The sequence below is a fragment of the Heterodontus francisci genome, chromosome 12 (genome assembly GCF_036365525.1).
Source record: "Heterodontus francisci isolate sHetFra1 chromosome 12, sHetFra1.hap1, whole genome shotgun sequence".
Taxonomy (NCBI): domain Eukaryota; kingdom Metazoa; phylum Chordata; class Chondrichthyes; order Heterodontiformes; family Heterodontidae; genus Heterodontus; species Heterodontus francisci.
Window position 1 is genome coordinate 104,826,988 of NC_090382.1, and position 24,269 is coordinate 104,851,256.

The 24,269-nt window shown below is 45.1% G+C and overlaps 1 protein-coding gene across 4 annotated transcripts in view; it reads left to right on the forward strand.

Annotated features, from left to right (window-relative positions):
• trim105 (tripartite motif containing 105) overlaps positions 1-22,779 on the forward strand; it is a 59,333-nt gene extending 36,554 nt beyond the window's left edge. For 3 of the 4 annotated variants that reach the window (XM_068044011.1, XM_068044009.1, XM_068044008.1), the window contains 5 exons: positions 11,779-11,874; positions 12,197-12,430; positions 16,396-16,415; positions 17,312-17,421; positions 20,974-22,779. In XM_068044011.1, the coding sequence (XP_067900112.1) occupies positions 11,779-11,874; positions 12,197-12,430; positions 16,396-16,415; positions 17,312-17,421; positions 20,974-21,518 (1,005 nt within the window). In that variant the 3' untranslated portion in view covers positions 21,519-22,779. The remainder of the gene's footprint in view (positions 1-11,778; positions 11,875-12,196; positions 12,431-16,395; positions 16,416-17,311; positions 17,422-20,973) is intronic. The other variant, XM_068044012.1, reaches the window with a different exon arrangement.
• The last annotated feature ends 1,490 nt before the right edge of the window (positions 22,780-24,269 follow it).

Consider the following 24,269-nt stretch of genomic DNA (forward strand, 5'->3'; position numbering starts at 1 on the left):
AAGTCTTCAGTACTACAGCTGGGATGTTGTCAAGGCCCATAGCCTTTGCTGTATCTAGTGCCTTCAGCCAGTTCTTGGTATCATGTGGAGTGAATCGAACTGGCTAAAGTCTGGCATCTGTGATGCTGGGGACCTCAGGAGGAGGCTGAGATGGATCATCCACTTGGCACTTCTGGCTGAAGATGGATGCAACTGCTTCAGCCTTATCTTTTGCACTGATGTGTTGGGCTCCCCCATCATTGTGGATGGGGGTGTTTGTGGAGTCTACTCATCCCATAAGTTGTTTGTTTGTCCACCATCATTCATGACTGGATATGGCAGGACTGCAGAGCTTTGATCTGATCTGTTGGTTGTGGGATGACTTAGCCCTGTCTATCGCATACTGCTTCCTCTGTTTGGCCTGCAAGTAGTCCTCTGTTGTAGCTTCATCAGGCTGACACCTCATTTTGACGTATGCCTGGTGCTGCTCCTGGCATGCCCTCCTGCACTCTTCATTGAACGAGGGTGGGTCCCCTGGCTTGATGGTAATGGTAGAGTGGGGAATATGCCAGGCCATGAGGTTACAGATTGTGGTTGAATACAATTCTGCTGCTGTTGGCCACAGGATCTCTTATACACCCAGCTTTGAGCTGTTTGATCTGTTCTGATCTTTCCCATTTAGCATGGTGGTAATGCACAGAACAAGATGAGGATGTCCTCCGTGTGCAGACAGGACGTTGTATCCACAAGGACTGATGTGACAGATTGTTGAGGATGAGGTCAAGTACTTTTCCCCCCCCCTTGTTGGTTCTCTCACCACCTGCCGCATGCCCAGTCTGGCAGCTGTGTTCTTCAGGGCTCGGTCAGTTGCGGTGCTACTGAGCCATTCTTGTTGCTGGACGTTGAAGTCCCCCACCCAGAATACATTCTGTTCCCTTATACCCTCAGTGCTGCTTCCAAGTATGTTCAACATGGTGGAGGAGTACGGATTCATCAGCTGAAGGAGGGTGGTAGGTGGTAATCAGCAGGAGGTTTCCTTTCCCATGTTTGACCTGATGCTAAGAGACTTCTTCGGGTGCAGAGTCAATGTTGAGGACTCCCAGGACTCTCTCCTGACTGTATATCACTCTACTGGCTGGCCTGCCAGTGGGACACATCATACCCAGGGATGGTGATCGAGGAGTCTGGGATATTGGCTGAAAGGTATGATTCTGGGAGTATGGTTAGAACTCTGATAGCCAGGCAGTGAAGGATAAAACAGTGGAGCCTAGACTTTATACATTTACTTTCATTTTGGGAGAAACATTGGATAAATGTGCACCTCCAACTAACAACCCCTCTTTCAGCCTAGATATATGACCATACAAATTAGGAGCAGAAGTAGACCATTCGGCCCCTCGAGCCTGCTCTGCCATTCAATAAGATCATGTCTGCTCTGTTTGTGTTTCAAATTCCACACTCCCATCTACCCCCGATAACCTTTGATTCCCATGCCTAACAAGAATCTATCTACCCCCGCCTTAAAAATATTCAATGACCCTGCCTTCACCACCACCTTCTGAGGCAGAGAATTTCAAATTCCAACCCTCGGAGAAAAAATTTCACTTCAGTTCTGTCCTAAAAGGGCGACCCCTAATTTTAAAACAGTGCCCCCTAGTTCTGGACTCCTCCACAAGAGGAAACATCCTTTCCACAGTCGCCTTGTCAAGACTGTTCAGGATCTTATATACTTCAATCAAGTCTCCCCTCACTCTTCTAAACTCCAGTGAAAACAAACCCAGTCTGTCCAATCTTTTCTCATAAGACAAACCCGCTCATTCCAGGTATCAATCTAGCAAACCTCCTCTGAACTGCCTCCAACGCATTTACCTCCTTCCTTAAATAAGGAGACCAAAACTACGCACAGTATTCGAGATGTGATCTCACCAATGCCCTGTATAACTGAAACATAACATCCTTACTTTTATTTGTAATTCCTCTCATAATAAAGGATAACATTCCATTAGCCTTTTTTATTACTTGCTGTACCTGCAAACTAACGTTTGTGACTCATACACTAGAGCACCTAGATCTCTCTGCACCTCAGAATTCTGCGGTCGTTCTGCATTTAAGTAATACTCTGCTTTTTCATTCTTCCTGTAAAAATGAATAACTTTACATTTTCCCACATTATACTGCATCTGCCAGATTTTTGCCCAATCACTCAACCTATCTATATTGGTCTACAACCTTCTTATGTCCACTCCACAACAAATTTTCCTACCTATTTTTGTGTCATCTGCAAATTTAACTACCAGGCCATCGCTCCCCTCATCTAAGTCATTGACATAAATTGTAAAAAGTTGAGGCCCCAGCACAGACCTCTGCGGGACTTCACTCATCGCATCCTGCCAATCAGAAAAGGACCCATTTATCCATACTCTGTTTTCTGCTAGCCAGCCAATCTTCTATCCATGCTAATATGTTAACCCCTACACCATGAGCTCCTACTTTGCGCAATAACTTTTTAGGTGGCACCTTGTCAAATGCCTTCTGGAAAGCCTAGTACAGTACATCAGGGGGCTCCCCTTTATCTACAGCACATGTTAATCCTTCAAAGAATTCCAATTTATTGGTTAAATGTGATTTCCCTTTCACAAAACCATGCTGACTATTCCCAATTGCCTGGAGTTTTTCTAAGTCCTCAGCTGTAGCCTCCTTAATGATCAATTCTAACACCTTCCCCATGACAGACGTCAAGCAAACTGACCTATAGTTACCTGTTGTCTGCCTCCACCCACCGCCCCACTCCCAGCAATTCTTGAATAGAGGGGTTATATTTGCTATTTTCCAGTCTGATGGAACCTTTCCAGAATCCTGCGAATTTTGTAAAATTAACACCAATGCATCTACTGCCTCATTAGCCATCTCTTTCAAGACCCTAGGATAAAGCCCATCAGGACCCGGGGACTTGTCAGCCCGCAGGTCAGTCCACAATTAACACCCACCAACTGATCTGCAATTAACAAGTATGACTATGTCAAGCTGTTGCTTGACCAGTCTGTGGAACAGCTCTACCAATTTGGAACAAGTCGCCAGATGTTAGTGAGAAGGACTTTGCAAGGTTGACTGGGCAGGGTGTGCCTTTGTCATTTCTGGTGCCTAGAACGATGCCAGTTTGTTCAGTTTTATTACAGTTTTGCATAATGGTTTGATACAACTGCGTGGCCTGCTAGGCCATTTCAGAGGGTAGTTAAGAGGCAACCACATTGCTGTCAGTCTGGAGTCGTATATAGGCCAGACCGGGGAAGGATGGCAGATTTCCTTCCCTAAAGGACATTTGTGAACCAGATGGATTTTTTTACAGCAATCTGGTAGTTTATTGATTAAAATAATAAAATGTAATGATTAAAATCATCATTACTGAAAGTAGTCCCAATTTATTTGAATAATTGATTTTAAATGTAGGTGCAGATATCAGGGAGGGGAATTGTGATATACTTGAACATATTAGCATTGAAAGGGAGGAAGTATTAGATTTTTTTTAGCAGCCTTAAAAGTGGATAAATCCTCAGGCCCAGATGAGATGTATCCCAGGCTGTTATGTGAGGCAAGGGAAGAGATAGCAGGGGCTCTGACACAAATGTTCAGATCCTCTCTGGCCATGGGAGAGGTGCCAGAGGACTGGAGGACAGCGAATGTGGTACCATTATTCAAGAAGGGTAGCAGGGATCGACCAGGTAATTTTTTTTTTTAGAACATTACAGCGCAGTACAGGCCCTTCGGCCCTCGATGTTGCGCCGACCTGTGAAACCATCTGACCTACACTATTCCATTTTCATCCATGTGTCTATCCAATGTCCACTTAAATGCCCTTAAAGTTGGCGAATCTACTACTGCTGCAGGCAGGGCGTTTCACGCCCTTACTACTCTCTGAGTAAAGAAACTACCTCTCACATCTGTCCTATATCTATCACCCCTCAACTTAAAGCTATGTCCCCTCGTGTTTGCCATCACCATCCGAGGAAAAAGACGCTCACTATCCACCCTATCTAACCCTCTGATTATCTTATATGTCTCTATTAAGTCACCTCTCCTCCTCCTTCTCTCCAATGAAAACAACCTCAAGTCCCTTAGCCTTTCCTCGTAAGACCTTCCCTCCATACCAGGCAACATCCTAGTAAATCTCCTCTGCACCCTTTCCATAGCTTCCACATCCTTCCTATAATGCGGTGACCAGAACTGCACGCAATACTCCAGGTGCAGTCTCACCAGAGTTTTGTACAGCTGCAGCATGACCTCGTGGCTCCGAAACTCGACCCCCCTACTAATAAAAGCTAACACACCATATGCCTTCTTAACAGCCCTATTAACCTGGTTAGCAACCTTCAGGGATTTATGCACCTGGACACCAAGATCTCTCTGTTCATCTACACTACCAAGAATCTTCCCATTAGCCCAGTACTCTGCATTCCTGTTACTCCTTCCAAAGTGAATCACCTCACACTTTTCCGCATTAAACTCCATTTGCCATCTCTCAGCCCAGCTCTGCAGCCTATCTATGTCTCTCTGTACCCTACAACATCCTTCGGCACTATCCACAACTCCACCGACCTTAGTGTCATCTGCAAATTTACTAACCCACCCTTCTACACCCTCTTCCAGGTCATTTATAAAAATGACAAACAGCAGTGGCCCCAAAACAGATCCTTGCGGTACACCACTAGTAACTAAACTCCAGGATGAACATTTGCCATCAACCACCACCCTCTGTCTTCTTTCAGCTAGCCAATTTCTGATCCAAAGCTCTAAATCACCTTCAACCCCATACTTCCGTATTTTCTGCAATAGCCTACCGTGGGGAACCTTATCAAACGCCTTACTGAAATCCATATACACCACATCCACTGCTTTACCCTCATCCACCTGTTTGGTCACCTTCTCGAAAAACTCAATAAGGTTTGTTATGCACGACCTACCCGTCACAAAACCGTGCTGACTATCTCTAATGTACTTATTCTTTTCAAGATGATTATAAATCCTGTCTCTTATAACCTTTTCCAACATTTTACCCACAACCGAAGTAAGGCTCACAGGTCTATAATTACCAGGGCTGTCTCTACTCCCCTTCTTGAACAAGGGGACAACATTTGCAATCCTCCAGTCTTCCGGCACTATTCCTGTCGACAATGACGACATAAAGATCAAGGACAAAGGCTCTGCAATCTCCTCCCTAGCTTCCCAGAGAATCCTAGGATAAATCCCATCTGGCCCAGGGGACTTATCTATTTTCACACTTTCCAAAATTGCTAACACCTCCTCCTTGTGAACCTCAATCCCATCTAGCCTCGTAGCCTGAATCTCCGTATTCTCAACAACATTTTCTTTCTCTACTGTAAATACTGACGCAAAATATTCATTTAACACTTCCCCTATCTCCTCTGATTCCACACACAACTTCCCACTACTATCCTTGATTGGCCCTAATCTAACTCTAGTCATTCTTTTATTCCTGATATACCTATAGAAAGCCTTAGGGTTTTCCCTGATCCGATCCACCAATGACTTCTCGTGTCCTCTGCTTGCTCTTCTTAGCTCTCCCTTTAGATCCTTCCTGGCTAGCTTGTAACTCTCAAGCGCCCTAACTGAGCCTTCACGTCTCATCCTAACATAAGCCTTCTTCTTCCTCTTGACAAGCGCTTCAACTTCTTTCGTAAACCACGGCTCCCTCGCACGACAACTTCCTCCCTGCCTCACAGGTACATACTTATCAAGGACACACAGTAGCTGCTCCTTGAATAAGCTCCACATTTCGATTCTTCCCATCCCCTGCAGTTTCCTTCCCCATCCTACGCATCCTAAATCTTGCCTAATCGCATCATAATTTCCTTTCCCCCAGTTATAATTCTTGCCCTGCGGTATATACCTGTCCCTGCCCATCGCTAAGGTAAACCTAACCGAATTGTGATCACTATCACCAAAGTGCTCACCTACATCTAAATCTAACACCTGGCCGGGTTCATTTCCCAGTACCAAATCCAATGTGGCATCGCCCCTGGTTGGCCTGTCTACATACTGTGTCAGAAAACCCTCCTGCACACACTGGACAAAAACTGACCCATCTAAAGTACTCGAACTATAGTATTTCCAGTCGATATTTGGAAAGTTAAAGTCCCCCATAACAACTACCCTGTTACTCTCGCCCCTGTCGAGAATCATCTTCGCTATCCTTTCCTCTACATCTCTGGAACTATTCGGAGGTCTATAAAAGACTCCCAACAGGGTAACCTCACCTCTCCTGTTTCTAACCTCAGCCCATACTACCTCAGTAGACGAGTCCTCAAACGTCCTTTCTGTCGCTGTAATACTCTCCTTGATTAACAATGCCACACCCCCCCCTCTTTTACCATCTTCTCTGTTCTTACTGAAACATCTAAATCCCGGAATCTGCAACATCCATTCCTGCCCCTGCTCTACCCATGTCTCCGAAATGGCCACTACATCGAGATCCCAGGTACCAACCCATGCTGCAAGCTCACCCACCTTATTCCGGATGCTCCTGGCGTTGAAATAGACACACTTTAAACCAGGTTCTTGCTTGCCAGTGCCCTCTTGCGTCCTTGTAACCATATCCCTGACCTCACTACTCACAACATCCTGTACTCTGGCACTACAACTTAGGTTCCCATTCCCCTGCTGAATTAGTTTAAACCCCCCCGAAGAGCACTAGCAAACCTCCCCCCCCAGGATATTGGTACCCCTCTGGTTCAGGTGAAGACCATCCTGTTTGTAGAGGTCCCACCTACCCCAGAAAGAGCCCCAATTATCCAGGAAACCAAAACCCTCCCTCCTGCACCATCCCTGCAGCCACGTGTTCAGCTCCTCTCTCTCCCTATTCCTTGCTTCGCTATCACGTGGCACGGGCAACAACCCAGAGATAACAACTCTGTTTGTTCTCGATCTAAGCTTCCACCCTAGCTCCCTAAATTTCTGTCTTAAATCCCCATCTCTCTTCCTACCTATGTCGTTGGTGCCTATGTGGACCACGACTTGGGGCTGCTCCCCCTCCCCATTAAGGATCCCAAAAACACGATCCGAGACATCACGAACCCTGGCACCTGGGAGGCAACATACCAACCGTGAGTCTCTCTCGTTCCCACAGAACCTCCTATCTGTTCCCCTAACTATGGAGTCCCCAATGACTAATGTTCTGCTCCTCTTCCCCCTTCCCTTCTGAGCAACAGGGACAGACTCTGTGCCAGATATCTGTACCCCATTGCTTACCCCTGGTAAGTCGTCCCCCGCAACAGTATCCAAAACGGTATACCTGTTGTTGAGGGAAACGGCCACAGGGGATCCCTGCACTGCCTGCTGGTTCCCTCTCCTTCCCCTGACGGTAACCCATCTACCTACTTCTTTTACCTGAGGTGTGACTACCTCCCCATAACTCCTCTCAATAACCCCCTCCGCCTCCCGAATGATCCGAAGTTCATCCAGCTCCAGCTCCAGTTCCCTAACGCGGTTCTCGAGGAGCTGGAGTTGGGCCGGTGAGTCTAACATGAGTGGTTGGGAAGCTATTGGAAAAAATTCTGAGGGACAGGATTAATCTCCACTCGAAGAGGCAGGGATTAATCAGGGATGGTCAGCACGGCTTTGTCGGGGGAGATCGTGTCTAACAAACTTGATTGAATTTTTCTAGGAGGTGACCAAATGTATAGATGAGGGTAAAGCAATTGATGTAGTCTACATGGACTTCAGTAAAGCTTTTGATAAGATCCTGCATAGGAGATTGGTTAAGAAGTAAGAGCCCATGGGATCCAGGGCAATTTGGCAAATTGGATCCAAATTTGGCTTAGTAGCAGGAAACAGAGGGTAATGGTCGAGGGTTGTTTTTGCGAGTGGAAGCCTGTGACTAGTGGTGTACTACAGGGATTGATGCTGGGACCCTTGCTGTTTGTAGTGTACATTAATGATTTAGGCATGAATATAGGAGGTATGATCAGTAAGTTCACAGATGACAGGAAAATTGGTGGTGTCATAAATAGTGAGGAGGAAAGCCTTAGATTACAAGACGGTATAGATGGGCTGGTAAGATGGGCGGAGCTGTGGCAAATGGAATTTAATCCTGAGAAGTGTGAGGTGATGCATTTTGGGAGGACTAACAAGGCAAGGGAATATACAATGGATGGTAGGACTGTAGGAAGTACAGAGGGACCTTGGTGTACTTGTCCATAGATCACTGAAGGCAGTATCACAGATAGATAAGGTGGTTTGGAAGGCATATGGGATACTTGCCTTCATTGGCCGAGGCATAGAATATAAGAGCAGGGAGGTTATGATGGAGCTGTATAAAATGCTAGTTAGGCCACAGCTGGAGGACCGTGTACAGTTCTGGTCACCACACTATAGGAAGGATGTGATTGCACTGGAGAGGGTGCAGAGGAGATTCACCAGGATGTCGCCTGGGCTGGAGCATTTCAGCTATGAGGAGAGACTGGATAGACTAGGGTTGTTTTCCTTGGAGCAGAGAAGGCTGAGGGGGGACACGATTGAGGTATACAAAATTATGTGGGGCATTGATAGGTTAGATAGGAAGAAACTTTTTCCCTTAGAGGAGGGGTTAAGAACCAGGGGGCATAGATTTAAGGCAAGGGGCAGGAGATTTACATAGAAACATAAAAAATAGGCGCAGGAGTAGGCCATTCGGCCCTTCGAGCCTGCTCCGTTGTTCATTATGATCATGGTTGATCATCCAACTCCGTAACCTGTTCCTGCTTTTGCCCCATATCTTTTGATCCTTTTCGTCCCAAGAGCTATATCTAACTCCTTCTTGAAAACATAAAATGTTTTGGCCTCAACTGCTTTCTGTGGTAGCGAATTCCACAGGCTCACCACTCTCTCTGGGTGAAGAAATTTCTCTTCATCTCAGTCCTGAATAGTTTACCCCGTATCCTTAGACTGTGACCCCTGGTTCTGGATTCCCCCAACATCGGGAACATCCTTCCTGCATCTACCCAGTCAAGTCCTGTTAGAATTTTCTAGGTTTCTTTGAGATCCCCCCTCACTCCTCCAAACTCCAGCGAATATAATCCTAACCAACTCAATCTCTCCTCATACGTCAATCCCACCATCCCAGGAATCAGTCGCTGGTAAACCTTCGTTGCACTCCCTCTATAGCAAGAACATCCTTCCTCAGATAGAGACCAAAACTGCACACAATATTCCAGGTGTGGCCTCACCAAGACCCTGTATAATTGCAGCAAGACATCCCTGCTCCTGTACTCGAATCCTTTCGCTATGAAGGCCAACATACTATTTGCCTTTTTTACCGCCTGTTGGACCTGCATGCTTGCCTTCAGCGACTGGTGTACAAGAACACCCAGGTGTCGTTGCATATTCCCTCTCTGTTTATAGCCGTTCAGATAATCTGCCTTCCTGTTTTTGCTACCAAAGTGGATAACCTTACATTTATCCATATTATACTGCATTTGCCTACTCACTCAACTTGTCTAAATCACCCTGAAGCCTCTCTGCATCCTCCTCACAACTCACCCTCCCACCCAGTTTTGTGTCATCTGCAAATCTGGCGATATTACATTTAGTTCCCTCATCTAAATCATTCATACATATTGTGAATAGCTGGGGTCCTATCACCGATCCCTGCGGTACCTCACTAGTCACTACCTGCCATTTGGAAAAAGACCCATTTATCCCTACTCTTTGTTTCCTGTCTGTTAACCAATTTTCTATCCATCGCAATACACTACCCCCAATCCCATGTGCTTTACTTTTACATGCTAATCTCTCTTATATGTGGGACTTTGTCAAAAGCCTTCTGAAAGTCCAAATAAACCACATCCACTGGCTCCCCCTCATCAACTCTACTAGTTACATCCTCGAAAAATTCTAGTAGATTTATCCAGCATGATTTCCCTTTTGTAAATCCATGCTGACTCTGTCCGATTCTACCACTGTTCTCCAAGTGCTCTGCTATAAAATCTTTGATAATGGACTCTAGAATTTTCCCCACTACCGACGTCAGGCTGACGGGTCTATAATTCCCTGCTTTCTCTCTACCTCCCTTTTTAAATAGTGGGGTTACATTAGCTACCCTCCAATCTGTAGGAACTGTTCCAGAGTCTGTAGAATCTTGGAAGATGACCACCATTGCATCCACTATTTCTAGGGCCACTTCATTAAGTAGTCTGGGACGCAGACCATCAGGCCCTGGGGATTTATCGGCCTTCAATCCCATCAATTTCCCCAACACCATTTCTCTACTCATACTGATTTTCCTTCAGTTCCTCTCTCTCACTAAACCCTGTGTTCCCCAACATTTCTGGTATGATATTTGTGTCCTCCTTTGTGAAGACAGAACCAAAATATGCATTTAGATGGTCAGCCATTTCTTTGTTCCCCATAATAAATTCCCCTGTTTCTGACTGTAAGGGACCTACATTCGTCTTCACTAATCTTTTTCTGTTCACATACCTATAGAAACGTTTATAGTCAGTTTTTATGTTCCGCGCAAGCTTGCTCTCGTTCTCTATTTTCCCCTTCTTAATCAATCCCTTGGTCTTCCTTTGCTGAATTCTAAACTGCTCCCAATCCTCAGGTCTGTTGTTTTTTTTCTGGCGAATTTATATACCTTTTCCTTGGATCTAATGCTATCTCTAATTTCTCTTGTAAGCCATGGTTTAGATACCTTTCCCGTTTTACTTTTGCACCAGACAGAAATAAACAATTGTTGCAGTTCATCCATGCGCTCTTTGAATGTTTGCCATTGCCTTTCCACCATCGTCACTTTAAGTAACGTTTCCCAATCCATCATAGCCAACATTTAGAGGGGATTTGAGGAAAAACTCTTTCACCCAGAGGGTGGTTGGAATCTGGAACACACTGTCTGAAGGGGTGGTAGAGGCAGGAACCCGCACAACATTTAAGAAGTATTTAGATGAGCACTTGAAACGTCATAGCATACAAGGCTACGGGCCAAGTGCTGGAAATTGGGATTAGAATAGTTAGGTGCTTGATGGCCAGCACAGACACATTGGGCCAAAGGGCCTGTTTCTGTGCTGTATAACTCTATGACTCTATGAAATTCCCCAGCTACTGTGGTGGGATTTGAACCCAGGTCTCTGGATTGTTAGTCCAGTAACATCATTATGCTACTATTACCTATTTCAAAAAATGGTGGAATCCTCTGCACAAATAACGCTTGGAGGAAATAGCTTCTCCACGATCTTTTGCAGTAGCTTACATTTTTTGGATGCTGGCCCCGCCCCAGATTGAATGTATCGCCATGGTTTCTGCTAATTGCCCAGTTTACGGACCTTCAAGGAGGCGCTAAAAATTTATTGTTTTAAAATTATAGACGGAAACAAACTAAAAGGCATCTTTTTCAAAGCTTTTAAAGCTTTTTTAATTTACCAGAAATAGATTACTTCATGCCAGTAAAAGTTGTAAATGATTGTGTATAGTATTTCTAAAGTAATTATTTAAAATTGCATTGCTCAGCCACTGATTTAAACTGCTTATTTTTTTTCGTGATCCAACCTATTTTCAATGAATCAAATGCCACCAAGTTACCCGAGGAAGATTTTTAAAATAAATTTTCCGTTCTACAATGCTGTCCAATCACACTAGTTCATGGTGTATTTTACATTCACTGCCCCCATCCCATCCAAATTGGACCATCCTGATCCCCAGCACATGCACTTGCAAGCAAAAAAAGTTGTTTTTAAAAACCTATCGACCTCTTTGCCTGGTTGGACCGGAATGTTCTATACTGAGCCTCTCCCTCACGATGATGTATTTCAGAAACAACTGAATGAAATCCTGAAATGTTACCGGGAGCAAGTGGATAAGTTTGTGAAGATGAAGAAGCAGGAAGAGGAAAAGATTGTGGGAGTTAAGGTAATCTAACACTGGGATTGGTCTCCATAATGCTGGACTGTGTGCTGATTGGGATATGGGCTGGAAGGATCCTGAATCAGGGAAAGGGGAGGAAGAAATCAGCTGATGCAAAAGGGAATTGGATAAATACTCGAAAAGGAAAAATTTGCTATGGGGGAAAGAGGAGGGGGAGTGAGACTGATTGGACAGTTCTTTTTGAAAGAGGTGGTAAAGCTGCGATGGGCCGAATGGCAGTCTGCTGTGCTGTATGTTCCTGTGAACTGATGCAGGTTTGCGGTCAGATGTTTGGGAGCGTTTCAGAATCCAGTTTTTTTTTTTCCAGAGGGACTCGGCCGAGCTCCAGTGCAGGGTGAAAAACGATTTTGAGAAGATGCACCAGATCCTGTGGAAGGAGGAGAACAGCCTGGTGACCGAGCTGCAGCGGGACGAGGGCTCAGCCCTGGAGAAGCTGGAGAGACACGTCCAGCAGCTGAACGTGGGGCTAGAGGAGCTGGAGCTGCTGATCAGCAACACCCAGGGGTGTCTGGAGCAGCTCAAAACGACAGTGCTGATCGAGGTAACGACTGTAATGGTGGGAGCACGGGAAGGAGGGTGAGCAGGGAGCGGTGGGTGAGTTGGCTGCTCCGTGCTTGTGAGGAACTAGGAAGGGCTGAATCAGTCTGGTTTCCGACTGCACTGAATTCCAGTGGCTGGAGTATCCGGGAGACTGGATATCGTGGACAGTGACTCTCGGCCAAAACCAAATATGTTCAGCAACAGATTCGAATCTTTCCAAATTTGATTGGAGAAGCTTGGTTTTCTGAGGTGGTGGGGGGAAGGGTGTTGGGAGGGTAGGCAGTATCGGGTTTCAGAACACAGATTTAAGATGATTGACAAAAGAACTAGTGGGGAGGTGGAACTTTTTTTTTTAATGCAGTGAATTGTTGTGAACTGGAATGCGCTGCCTGACAGGGCAGTGGAAGCAGATTCAACAGTAACTTTCAAAAGGGAATTGGATAAATACTTGAAAAGAGAAAATTTGCAGGGCTATGGGGAAAGAACAGGGGAGTGGGACTAATGGAATTGCTCTTTCAAAGAGACAATACAGGCACGGTGGGCTGAATGGCCTCCTGTGATAATTCTACTCCAGTTCAATGTTGTAGGCTCTATCTTGATACGACCAAGGCAGGAGGAGTGCACTGTTTATTCTAGTCCCACTTCTCCACAGGTCACAACATATATTTAAATTCCCTCCCTTACCAATACAGTCAATCATAGACTCTATTTCTCAGTAGAATAAACACACCAACCAGGTTTCTTTAACAAACAACAAAATCATCCATTTATTGTAAACCAAGTCTTAACCAACAATAAAGTAAAACATACACACAAATTGAAATATTAAAACCCCTTATTTATCCGAGCCCACACACACACCGGTTAACCAGGGACAAAAAAAAAGGGATTTTTGTTTACAGCTGTTACAAAGAAATCAAGGAATAAAAAAAACCCACTAAGGCTGAAAAGAAGGTATGGAAAGATGTCCTTTGTTTTGGTTTGGCATCCCAAATGCGTGTTGACGCCTGTCACTGGGATCTTCCTAGAACAATTCTTTCCAGGCGATGTTGAAGATCAGTTTGGGTAGGATTTCCAAGAGTTGCAGCTACAGAGGCTCCAAATAGATCTTACAGCAGGAACGCAGCAACAAAGGTTTCAGTTCCCAAACATTTGATGCAAAGGTTCCTTCAACCATACACGGTTTCTTCATTATAAGAGGAAATAGGAATCTGAAACTGGATGCAGGATTGTTTTTCAAGAGAGACAAAGAGAGTTGAGCTGTTCTTTTTCTTCTGTTGCAGGCAGAAACACCAACTGGCTTTTTTAACAGTTCAAATTGAAACCAAAACTTTTCAGAAGTCCAGTCTCCTGACATCTGTAAATCTTGCCTTGTCACGTCTTGGTAAACATCTCTCCAAGTCAAAAACAACCCCTGCTGGGTTTTTATTTGAGAACAGATGCCTTCCAGTAACTTATTGCAGTTCAAACTCAATCCAAACCTTCTGGTGACTTAAAAAAAAAAACACCCAAAGTTCCAGCATCTGTGGAATCCTTTTCAGTTTTAAAACACAAGTTCTTGAAATTTAACAAAAAAGTGGAAACACTCGTACCAAAAGTCTGTTATGGTCAGATGAGCAGAGGTCGACTGCTTCCCTCTTTTCTCTGTCCTTGTTTGACCAAACAGGTTTAATTCTTTCTTTTTAAAGTGGGTGTACTGTCTAATTCAGTAGGTGTTTGATTACTTACTTGCTATAATCATAACAAGAACCAATCGGACAGGTTTTCTTAAAGTTAATCTTTTTGTTAAACGCATTGTACTTAAACCAAACTAATTAAAATAATAAACTATGTGCCAACTTTCACATGCACGCGCGCACACACTAGAGGTTCGCACACACACAAATAGGTTACAGAGTGGGGAAGGGTAGATTGGTCGAGTTCAAATCCATAGGATAAAAGGGTATGCAGTCTGTGGAGTCTGGTGATTTGGCTGGCTTCTAGCTGAATTCAATGGTCCTGAACCTTTTCGTTTGAAGAGATAGATGACTGGTTTGGTGAGTCTCTTGGAGACAGTGGTGCAGATGATTTCCTCCAAAGTGGTTTCTGATTGTAGCAGGGGTATGCAAAGGTGGTCAGTCAATGGGCAGGACTTGAAGCTTGCTAGCTGAAAAGGAGAAACAGAGAGAGAGAGGGGGGGACCCACCCCCCCCCCCTTCTTGGGTCTGCACGTGTCTGAGTCCAGATGCTTCTCCTTGCTATTTCAGAGAAAACATCAACTAAAACCACAGTGGGGGGTGGGGGAGAGAGGTGGAGGCTTGTCACATGACAATCACTCAGTGATTCAAGCATAGCAGTTAGCAGTGTGTTTCTTTTTGCTTAAAAGAACAGGCAGTTCCCTTAAACTTCCTAGGTCTTGGTTCTTGCTGTGATGAGCAGACATTTCGTCTCCACCTCACATAAGAACGCAAGAAATATGAGCAGGAGTAGGCCATTCAGCCCCTCCAGTCTGCCCCGCCATTCAATAAGATCATGGCTGATCTGTCCCAGGCCTCAACTTCTCTTTCGGTCCTGCTCCGCATACCCCAAAAGGACATTAACAAATGACAATCTAGTAGTTTCATAGTCATCATTACTAATACTAGCTTTTTATTCCAGATTTATTTATGTAACTGAGTTGAAGTTCCCTAGCTGCTGTAGTGGGATTTGAACTCGTGTTGCCAGATTGTTGGCTCAGGTTTTAGGATTACTAGCCCAATAGCGTAACCGCTATGCTACCATTCCTGCTATCATACCAGGCCATGACATGTAGGATACAGTGTTGCAAATTAGGTGGCCATCATAAGCTGCTGGCCAAGTCATCTTTTATCTGTTCCTTTTTTTAAAATTTCTTTAAAAAAATATAAATTCAGATCTCCAGTCAATGGATTAAAGGAAATTATCATTCAACAAAGTATGTTGGCGTGACGCTAGGCTCTGATCTCTGGTCTGATTAGACTCTACTTGTTCTTTTCTCTATCCTTGTACACGCCAGATGTTTGAGGTTTCAGATCTAGCTGAAATGGGCAGAGACTGGTCTGTCTCACTTCCTTTTATCTGTATGCTGACCCATCAGAATAATTCATCAGCGATCCTTGAGAAAAGAGAGGTTTCATTTCCTTACAAATCAGCATGTCCCAAAACGCTTTACTCCTTGAAGTGTTGTACTGTAGGAAATGTGGCATCCAATTTGCGCACAGCAAGCTGCCACAAGCTGCAATGTGATAGTGACCAGATAATCTGTTCTTTCAGCGACGTTGATTGTGGGATGATTGATTATTGGCCCAGGCTACCGAGGAGAGATCCCCTGCTCTTCAAAGTAATGGCCGTAGGATCTTTTACGTCCTCCTGAGACATCAGATGGAGCCTTGGTTTGATGTCTCATCCAAAGAAGGCATCTCTGACAGTGCAGTGCTCCCTCAGTACTGCACTGGGAGTGGATTATATGCTCAGGTTTCTGGGTAGGGAACGCAAAGCCATGAGTTTCTGACTTGGGCGAGTGTGCAACCCAGAGAGAGATGGACACTGGGATTGGTTATGGATTCCTCTAGTAAGTCAGAATGTGGAACTCTATACCACAGGGAGTATTTGAGGCAAATATTGCATTTAAGGGTAAGATAGATAACACAGGGAAAGGAATAGGTGATGTTGATGGAGATGAAGAAGGGCGGGATGAGGCTTGTGTGAAGCATTCAACACTGGCCTGTTGGGCCGAATAGCCTGTTTTTGTGCTGTGAAACTCGGATGCACCCAGCACAGGTGGGGTGGGTGGATCTATGATTCAGTATCATTTTACTCTGAACTGTGTGGAACACTGTGAATCCAGACTAGTGGAGGTGATTGGTGTGTTTTGTTAATGGGAGGAACAGTACATAGAGGAGGAATCAGACTGCTGAATACTGGGCTTTGAGATGCACCTAACTCTGCCTCATTCTGTTTCTGTTTCAGACTCGGGGTCTAGCACGGAGGTACGTCTTCTAATCTCATGTATAATGAAATGCGCTCTCCGTTTACAATCAAGACTTTGTCGAGATCATGACTGGGTTTGTCCAAAACTCAGCTGCCCCGTATCCTAGCTCACACCAAGTCCCGTTCACCCATCACCCCCATGCTCGGTGACCTACACTGGCTCCCGGACTGGCAATGATTTTAAACTCTAATCCTTGATTTCAAATCCCTGCATGGCCTCGTGCCTCCCCATCTCTGTAACCTCCTCCAGTCCTGCGGCCCTTGGAGATCTCAACACTCCTCCATTCTAGCATTATAAGCTTCCCCGATTTCCATCGCTCCATCATTGGCGGCCATGCCTTCAGCTGGCTGGACCCTAAACTGTGTAATTCCCTCCATAAACCTCTCCGCTTCTCTCCTCCCTTTTTAAGATGCTCCTTAAAACCGCTTTGACCAAGCATTTGGTCATCTGTCCCTAATTCCCCTTACATGGCACAGTGTCAAATTTTGTTTGATAACGTTCCTGTGAAACACCTTGGGACTTATTACTGCATTTAAGGTGCTATATAAGTGCAAGTTGTTGGTCATTCTGCATTCTATCTTTACTGTGTGGTATGAATGGGTTGTAACTTGTGTACACCCTTGCTGCCTCACTTTCTCACTCACTGCCCTCTCTCCTTTTTCCACTCACTTTTTGTGCCTAGATCTTTTTATACTGGAGGGTGGACATTTAGGAAGGTTTAATATTCTGCCGCGGTTTACTTGAACCACGATCATAGTTTGCGTAATTTCCTATTTTTCCACTCCCTGAAGTCCCGCTGCCTCTTACCCAGTCCAGTTTCCCTGCTGGATCGAGCCCTGTACGCTTAGCACTAGTTAACTGCCCTGCTGACGTTCCTCCTCCTTTTCTCTGCAGTGTGCAGGTCGACAATGTGCCAGATGTCAGCACCCATCTGCGCGGCACTCGCTACACGGGACCCCTGCAATACATCATCTGGAAGAAGATGTATAAATCTCTGGAGCCAGGTAACTGCAGGGATGTCTGCCAACCAAGAGCTGCTTCAATCCCGATCTTTTCCCTGATTCCTGAATGCAACGTCTTCCATTTCAATTCCCAACTGGTAATTTCCTGGCTTTCTGCTACCAGTCAGGAATACACCCTGAATAGCACAAGAGGGCAGTTTTCACACTCTTCCATCAAACACTCCCGGGACAGGTACAGCACGGGTTAGATACAGGAGTAAAGCTCCCTCTTCGCTGTTAAAAGATCCTGTCTCCTATCTCAGAATAGCTATCCTGTTAGTCTGGCACTTATTGCCAACTTGTTGGGCCTGGGAACCATGTTGACGGGGCCCAGAATGGAGACTAGACAAAAATCCGCTAACAATGAACCCTTTCAGTAGCGGCTGTGACCCAGTCAGCCTCTGCTGAATTCGAAAGCCTCTAACCGGGAATCTAATGACCAGATCCCAGGGTCGAAGGCCAAGGCAGAACCCTTTCCCGTTCTGTACACAATTCATTCCTGATGGACCACCAACTGTAAACTGCCAGTCAGTTGCGAGCCCTATGCCTTGTGGTGCCTGTGTAGTGTTCCACACAGGTCCACAGATGTCACTGCTGGGTTCCTGCCCCACTTGTATTATGGGATGACCTGAGACGGAAAAGGTCTGCACTATTGTGAAGTTTGTAATTCATTAATTGTTTCCGCCGATGATTAGAGCGGATCTGTGATGGGAAGTGTTTATATTTGAATGTCGCTTCCTTTGTTCTCCTTCCTGGTTACCAAAAGCAGCTATGACATCTGATTTAACCCAGAGATGAGCTTCCGACTCCCATCACTATTTCCACCTCTATAACATTTCCCAACTCCACCCCTGCCTCAGCTCATCTGCTGCTGAAACACTCATTCTTGTTTTTGTTACCTTTAGACTTTGAAGTTGTTAAGTCATCAGGACCAGATCAGATGCATCCGAGGATATTGGGAGAAGTACGGGTGGAAATTGCAGAGGCACTGGCCATAATCCTCCGATCCTCCTTTAGATACAGGGGTGGTGCCGGAGGACTGGAGAATTTCAGATGTTATATGCTTGTTCAAAAAAGGATAAATCTACCAACCACAGGCTAGGCAGTTTAACCTCGGTGGTGGGGAAGCTTTTAGAAACAATAATCCAGGATGTAATTAGCAATCACTTGGATAATTGAGGATAAATTAAGGAAGGTTGGCATGGATTTATTAAGGGCAAATCGTGTTTAATTAACTTTGCTTGCGTTTTTTTGGTGAGGTAACAGAGAGGGTTGTTGAGGGTAATGTGATGTGTACATGGACTTCCAAAAGGTGTTTGATAAAGTGCCACACAACAGGTTTGTCAGCAAAGTTGAAGCCCATGGAATACAAGGGACAGTGACAGCATGGATACAAAGTTGGCTGAGTGACAGGAAATAGAGAGTAGTGGTGAATGGTTGTTTCTCGGACTGGAGGAAGGTATGTAGTCAGTATTGGGACCCTTGCTCCTCTTGATCTATATAAATGACCTAGGCTTGGGTGTATTTTTTTTTTATTATTCATTCATGAAATGTGGGCGTCGCTGGCTAAGCCAGCATTTATTGCCCATCCCGAATTGCCCTTGAGAAGGCGGTGGTGAGCTGCTGCCTTGAACTACTGCAGTCCATGTGAGGTAGGTATACCCACTGTGCTGTTAGGAATTGTGCTGCAATAGGGCACAATTTCAATATTTCTGCATGTCACAAAATTTGGAATTATTGGGAACTGTGAGGAGAATAGCGATCGACTTCAAGAGGACATAGACAGGCTGGTGGATGAAATCTGATGCAGCGAAGTGTGAAGTGATACATTTTGGAGGAAGATCGAGAAGAGGCAATATAAATTAAAGGGTATAATTCTAAAGGGGGTGCAGGAGGAGAGGGACCTGGGGATATATGTGCACAAATTGTTAAAGCTAGCAGGGCAGGTTGAGAAAGTGGTTAATGAGGCATGCAGGATCCTGAGCTTTATAAATAGAGGCATCGAGTACAAAAGTAAGGAAGATCATAAACCTTTAAAAACTACTGGTTTGGCTTCAACTGAAATATTGTGTCCAATTCTGTTCACCATATTTTAGGAAGGATGTGAAGGCAGTGGAGAGAACGCAGAAAAGATTCACAGGAATGGTTCCAGGGATGAGGAACTTCATTTACATGGATAGATTGGACAAGCTGGGGTTGTTGTCATTTGAAGAGACGGTTGAGAGGAGATTTGATAGAGATGTTCAAAATCATGAGGGGTCTGGACAGAGTAGATGGGGAGAAACTGTTCCCATTGGCAGTAGCGTTGAGAACAAGAGGACAGTGATTTAAGGTGAATGGCAAAAGAACCACAGGGACATAAGGAAAAAATCTGGAATGCACTGCCTGAGAGTGTGGTGGAAGCAGATTCTAGATTAGATTAGAGATACAGCACTGAAACAGGCCCTTCGGCCCACCGAGTCTGTGCCGAACATCAACCACCCATTTATACTAATCCTACACTCATCCCATATTCCTACCAAACATCCCCACCTGTCCCTAAATTTCCCTACCACCTACCTCTACTAGTGACAATTTATAATGGCCAATTTACCTATCAACCTGCAAGTCTTTTGGCTTGTGGGAGGAAACCGGAGCACTCGGAGAAAACCCACGCAGACACAGAGAGAACTTGCAAACTCCACACAGGCAGTACCCGGAATCGAACCCGGGTCCCTGGAGCTGTGAGGCTGCGGTGCTAACCACTGCGCCACTGTGCCGCCCACAATCAATTCAATCGTGGCTCTCATGGAAGAGAATTGATTAAGGACCTGAAGAGAAAATTTGCAGGGCTATGTGGAAAGGGCAGGGGAGTGGGACTCACTGAGTTGCTCTCGCAGAGAGTTGGCATGGACACAATGGGCAAAATAGCCTCCACCTGTACTGTAACTGTTCTGTGACTCAAGACTTTGCACCCTGCATAAACTTCAGCTTAACCCAAACTCCGAGGCCCATATCCTAGCTCGCACCAAATTCCGTTCATCTATCACCCTTGTGCTCGCTAAGCTATGTTGACTCCTGGTCTGGTCGTGCTTTGTTTTTTAAAAATTTTTTAATTCTCACCCTTGTTTTCAACTCCCTCCATGACACTGCCCCTCCCTATTTCTGTAATCTCCTCCAGTCCCACAATCCTCTGAGATCTCTGCACTGCTCTAATTCTAACCTCTTGACCATGTCCAATTTAAATCGCTGCCCTATTGGTAGCAATGCCATCAGCTGCTTAGACCCTGAGCTCTAGAATTTAAACCTCTCTACCTTTTCTCTTCCCTTTTAAGGTGCTCCTTTAAAACCTACCTCGAGGATCAAGCTTTTGGTCACCTGTCCTAATATCCCCTTGTGTCTTGGTGTCAAATTTTGTTTGATAACACTCCAGTGAAGCTTCTTGGGATGTTACTATGTTAGAGGTGCTAGATAAATGTAAGTTTTTGCAATGAAGTGGGTGCACTGCATTTCTTGTGTGTTTTCAGGCTAAATGAATTCTTTTGTGTTTGTCCAATTTTTTTTTTTCCTTTTCAGCTCCAGTTCGATTGACCTTTGACCCGAACACCGCTCACCCTAACCTGGTCCTGTCTGAGGATCTGACCAGCGTGTCTGAAGTCAATGAGCAGAAACCTGTCCCCAGTAACCCTGAACGTTTTGATAAGTGCGTCAACGTCCTGAGCTCCCAAGGCTTCTCAAGTGGGAGGCACTACTGGGAGGTGGGAGTGGCCGGCAAGACCAAGTGGGACCTGGGTGTTGCCAAAGAGTCTGTTGACCGCAAAGTTGTGGTCAAGGTCATGCCTTCCACTGGCTACTGGACCCTCCGTCTGAGGGATAGTGACCATTACTGGGCTGGCACAATGCCGTGGAAACGCTTGCCCATTCAGAAGAAGCTGAAGAGGATCGGACTGTTCCTGGATTTCGATGATGGCCGACTCTCCTTCTACGATGCCGAGGATATGTCTCACCTCCTGACTTTCCGCCAGCCTTTCTCCGAGAGGGTCTTTCCCTTCTTCAGCACCTGCTTCAGCGAGGGGGGGCTCAACTCCGCACCCCTCCAACTCTGCCACATCAATCCATAGAGAGAGGGGGGAAGGGTCTCAGGTGGGGGTCAAACGTAGTGGTTTCCCCCTGTAACATGGATGATAGAGGTGGGATCCTGTAGCTTTTCCACAACCTGCTCCCCTTTGGATCCACAGCTTTTCCTCAATCCCATCCACCTTGGACTGCTTTATTCCTGAGGATATGGGGTTGATAAATGGGGTACATGGACATCAAATGCTCTGCCCTTTTCTCTTTTCCTCCCACCACCTTTGCACCCTCCGTTTCTTCCTGGAGCCCACATTAGCTCAAAGCCAAATGTGAGGATTGTGACCAGGCTTCTTTAACCAGTCTGACAGTCACTCTGAACATTGGAAAAATACTTAAGGCGATGAAGGAGAGTTTGGTAACCAGGTGGGGAACACGAGAGTGAGGGAGAAGTTACTTACCGATGGAATTATGAGGTGTCTGTTCCAATATCTGGTGTGGCTGCCATCTGGAGGCGGTTCAAAGAACTGCAACCACCAGAATTTGCTTTGATATTAATCTATTGACCTATTAAATTCAATGGATTAAATTGGAGATTTCTGCAGTTTGGAGAGTTGGATTTAACTCTTTCTGGCTTCTTGCCGCTTTACCCTTTTTCCCCTTGCCCCAATCTCACCCTTTTTCTCTCTTTGTCAATTTCTCTTTCTCTGTCTTCGTGCTCTCTCTCGCCCACTCTGTCTTTCCCTGTCATGTTTCTATCTGTAGTACACCTCTCCTTCTCCCCCAACACCCGTCGTGCAATCAGTTAGACAGTAAATAGTAAATCCTTTTATTTTTCGTCCCTTATTGATAAGTGATCTTTTGTGTTGGATTTAAAGTTTTAAGTGGAATCTCTCCTGTTTTAGATTCTACTTTTTGAAGGAGAATAATCAAAACTCATCGTAGCTTTTTTGAAGCAAATAATCAACTTTTTATTTTTTAGTTTACAATGTGTATTTTTGGAAAATTGTTTATATCACTGAGCTGTTTGTCATTGTCTCTCTGTCTGATGCCTGGACTGTGCTTGGCTCTTTCTGGTCCAGTCTCTGTGATCTCAGAAATTGCCTCGTTCTTTTGGCAAAGGGCTTGTTGTGTAAGTTGTGATGTGAATCCAGGAGAGCACAGCAACACCCAGTGAATGGAACAGGGAAGAGAATGAAGACTGTTGTTGTTTTGTTCTGACGAAAAATCTGCTTATTTTCTGTTTCTGGTACAAACTGTTCACTGAAATTTTGCTGTATCAATTATGAAAAATTAAAACTTGCATTATGAAAATTGAGATATGATGGGTTGATTTTAGTTTTAAACAATTTACCTCTGCCTCCACCCCCCCTCTCTAAGTTCCTGCCCTAACCATCAATTACTGGTTAACTGGGTTTGCCTCACATCACACAAAAAGCAAAATACTGCGAATGCTGGAAATCTGAAATAAAAAATGAAAATGCTGGAAATACTCAGCAGGTCTTGGCAGCATCCATAGAGAGAGGGAGAGGTCAATAACCTTTCCTCCGAACTGGAAAATGTTGAGATGTAACAGGTTTTAGCAAGTACAGAGGGTGGGTGAGGGGGAAAGAATGAGAGAAAGTTTGTGATTAGGTGAGAGGCTGGATGATGATGCAGGGGCCAAGGAGATGGTAATTGGACAAGTAAAGAAACAAAAGAGGGGTCTAAGGAAGATGTAAACGGTTGGAAAACAAAAACATATGCAAAAATGGGAGCAGAGGGTTAAGGTCTGAAATTGATGAACTTAATATAAAGTACCTAGTTGAAAGATGAGGTGCAGTTCCTAAGGCTTCTGTTTACTGGGACTCTGCAGGAGGCCGAGGACAGAGAGATCAGTGTGAGAGCAAGGTGGAGAATTAAAATGACAGGTGACTGGCAGCTCAGGATTGCACTCGCAGACTGAGCGGAGGTGTCCTGCAAAGCTGTCACCCAGTCTGCATTTGCTCTCCCCAATGTAGAGGTGACTACATTGTGAGTAGCGAATACAGTAAATTTAAATTGAAAGAACAAGAAAATTTATGTTTCACCTGGAAGGGGTTTTCGGAGCTTTGAATAGGGAGAAGGGAGGAGTTAAAAGGAAGGTGTTGCATCTCCTGTCCTTGCATACAAAGGTGCCGGAGGAAGGGGATGAGGTGTTGGGGGGTGATTGAGGAGTGGACCAGGGTTTCACGGAGGGAATGGCCTGTTTAGAATGCTGAAGGGGGAGGGGAAGATGCGTTTAGTGATGGCATCAGACTGAAGGTGCTGGAAATGGCGGAGGGTGATGCATTGAATGTGGAAGCTGGTGGGGTGGAAAGTGAGGGCAAGCAGGACCCTATCATGGGTCTGGGGTGAGAGCAGAAGTTTGTGACGTGGAATGGACCACCATGGTGGGGTGTAAATCCTCGTTTGAGGAAAGAGGAAGTTATCGGAAGCACTAGGGTGGAAGGTTGTATTGTGAGAACAGATGAGACAGAGATGAAGTAACTAGGAGAATGGAATAGAGTCCTTACAGGAAGATGGGTGTGAGGAAGTGTAGCCAAGGTAGATGTGGGAGTCAGTGGGCTTTTCGTGAATATTGCTTGATAGCCTATCCCCAGAAATGGAGCCAGAGAAGTTGAGGAAGGAAGGAAGGAGTCAGAGATGGACCATGAGAAGATGAAAGAAGAGTGGAAATCAGAAACAAAGTTGATAAAATTCTACAGTTCAGGGCGAGAGCAGGAAATGGCACTGATCGTTATCAACGTAGTGAAGACAGCGAGGGAGAGGGTTGATAATGAAAT